The sequence below is a fragment of the Trachymyrmex septentrionalis genome, unplaced genomic scaffold (assembly GCF_001594115.1).
Source record: "Trachymyrmex septentrionalis isolate Tsep2-gDNA-1 unplaced genomic scaffold, Tsep1.0 scaffold126, whole genome shotgun sequence".
Lineage (NCBI taxonomy): Eukaryota > Metazoa > Arthropoda > Insecta > Hymenoptera > Formicidae > Trachymyrmex > Trachymyrmex septentrionalis.
The window spans coordinates 51,196-53,902 of record NW_017304395.1 but is presented as its reverse complement, the minus strand read 5'-3'; the positions used below and the strand labels follow the sequence as shown (position 1 = coordinate 53,902).

At 32.1% G+C, this 2,707-nt stretch overlaps 1 protein-coding gene across 1 annotated transcript in view; it reads left to right on the top strand.

Annotated features, from left to right (window-relative positions):
- The window catches only part of LOC108756342, a 30,570-nt gene that overhangs the window by 22,609 nt on the left and 5,254 nt on the right, over window positions 1–2,707 (top strand). The window contains exons 18-23 of the mRNA XM_018500088.1: window positions 217–268; window positions 367–470; window positions 1,348–1,492; window positions 1,688–1,860; window positions 2,017–2,323; window positions 2,432–2,646. Of these exons, the coding sequence (XP_018355590.1) occupies window positions 217–268; window positions 367–470; window positions 1,348–1,492; window positions 1,688–1,860; window positions 2,017–2,323; window positions 2,432–2,646 (996 nt within the window). The remainder of the gene's footprint in view (window positions 1–216; window positions 269–366; window positions 471–1,347; window positions 1,493–1,687; window positions 1,861–2,016; window positions 2,324–2,431; window positions 2,647–2,707) is intronic.

The following is a 2,707-nucleotide window of genomic DNA, read 5'->3' as shown; positions in this document are numbered from 1 at the left end:
AAATTAAAAACAGTTTTATTGAAAAATAATATATATTCTTATAATAATTTTAATATTTTATTAATTTTTCTTTAATTTTTCAAAATAAATACAATAAATTGAAGATTTATACTTATGGTTAAGACTGTACATCCAAAAATTAAATTATGATAGTTATAACGATTTATATAATGCTCCGCACATACGTACATAAAATTTATATCCTTGTTCTAACAGACGGCGAAACTCAAGGCGGAAGCGAGGATAGAATGTCTTCGACATGGTGGAGGTTTGTTGATATTTTTTTATTTTAATGAAAATAAGATAGTTTTTTAAAAATACGCTTTATACATTATGTATTTGTTGGTCCTGCTTCATATTTTATAGTGAACGTAGACGAATTCTTGCAAGAGGCTGAAACACTCAGTGTTCAGGACATGCCGCGTTCGGCCAGTTCTCTCTCCGTTCGAACAGATGCATCTGGTGCAGCGGTAATAATTAAAATGCATATAACATGCAATTTGCCTAATTTTTTTCTAACAGAAATAGACGATAACAGGAATAGTCTACCCGTATATATATATTTATAATTATATGTATTATTATTTATTAATAATAATTAAGAATTATATAGGACTCCTCATTATTTAACAAATTCAAGAAAAGAGTATAAAGAAAAGTAGGAGTCAACGCAGTATTTAGTGCACAATTATAATAATTGAATACAATTTTAATTAGATAGTCTTACATTTAAATTAAATTCGGACGCGTTTTGACTTACTTTAAAATCATTTTTAACGGTAATCATTTCAACTTAACTAATGATTCATTTTGCGAGTGTGCAACAAATCATGATGCAAGCCATCCACCATACACTATGGATTTGTCAGGTTCATCACAGTTGATTGACTGGAATGAGATGAAAAATTTTTACATATAAAACTACAATAAAGAGATTATTGTAATAACGGCTATTTAGATTTTAAAAACGAAATGCGTCCGGATTTAATTTAAATGTAAGATTATCTAATTAAAATGATATTCTATTATCATAATTGCTCACTGAGTATTATTTAGTGTATTACTTATATAATGCAATTTAAGTATTTTTTATATTTTTTTAATTATATATTTTTCCATTTATAATGTTAGCCACTTAATAATAGAGTCCGATAGTCATAACAGACAAATAGTTGCGTTTATTTAATTATAATTGTAAAAGTTAAGAATAAAAATATGTAAAAAAAATTATGCACAAAATTTTTCTAATTTTAATATATAACAAAATTTTGAATATATAATTTAATATATAATTTTTTTAATATAAAATAACAAAAGAAATGTATCTATATACGATATCTTTTTTAGGAACATCCGTCATCGGACTCATTCTACGATAGCGACGGTGATGGCGGAAGCGACTTAACGACTTTGGAGCGACCCGGAAAGAATGCGCCTCAGCAAGAAGAGGAAATTGAAGAAAGGCAGAGGCATGACAGTGCCGAGGTTGATGGTACATAGATAATTTTCACATATAAATTTTATAAGTATATTTACGTATTTATTCAAATATTATTATTATAGATCCAGCTGTAACAAAAAATAAGGCACTTTTCACTTATTTGCGTAATTTATTTATTATTCACATTAAGTTACATTATAATTTTATATATACTATGTAGGAAATCACAAAAGATTATCTTTTTAGCATTGCTGGAGCAGGAGAAGCAACGGATAGAGCAGCTAACGGCAGGTTGGGATGATCCTATGGCGGTTAATTGGGACAACGAAGAGAAAGATGAACAGGAAATGACGCACGAGACACCAGAGATGCCTTCTAATCAACCTATATACAAGTGCACTGCTCTATACTCCTATACAGTAAGTGATTCTGTAGAATTATTATTTATGTTATATTTTATAGAATAAATATACGAGTATTGATTATAGAAAATTAAATAGCACGTATATCAGAAATATCTTTGATTAAAGTGATATTTTTGGATATATTCTGTAAAAACGAATACATTTTTTTAGGCGCAAAATCCCGACGAGCTTTCTATCGTAGAAAGCGAACAATTGGATGTGGTGGGCGAAGGCGACGGTGATGGATGGTTAAAAGCAAGAAATTACCGAGGAGAAGAAGGTTTCGTTCCTCAGAACTATCTCGATGTAGAAAGGGAGCCTGAGACCACTACCGGTCTTACTTCACAGGGTCCAGGTCTGGTCCAGCAGATTTCCTTCTCATCCGTCGACTATACCATTGATGATCACGATGCCGTTGACCCCGATGCTACTTTGCAAAGTGCCGTTTCGGAAGCCATAATACAAAACCACGTTGGAGGTACGTCGGAAAATTCAATTCATTTATAACTTTTGTTTGTTTCAACAGAATCTCAAATTTTAAATATTCAAAAATGATAAATAGCATGATATGCATATTATTTTATAGAAATGGAACAATACTGCATCGCGCTTTACGATTACGACGCAACGTGCGATGAGGAGCTGAGTTTTTTAGAAGGCGACATCGTCAAAGTATTAAAAAAAGAACCACACGATGTAGACGACGGTTGGTGGGAAGGTGAGTTGAGAGGTCAGCAAGGCCTCTTCCCCTCTCTCGTCGTGGAACCTTGCGGTCCGGACGGATGTCCTCTGACCCCACAGGTGAGAAATTGTATACATAAATACATATGACACACACACACACACACACACACACACACAC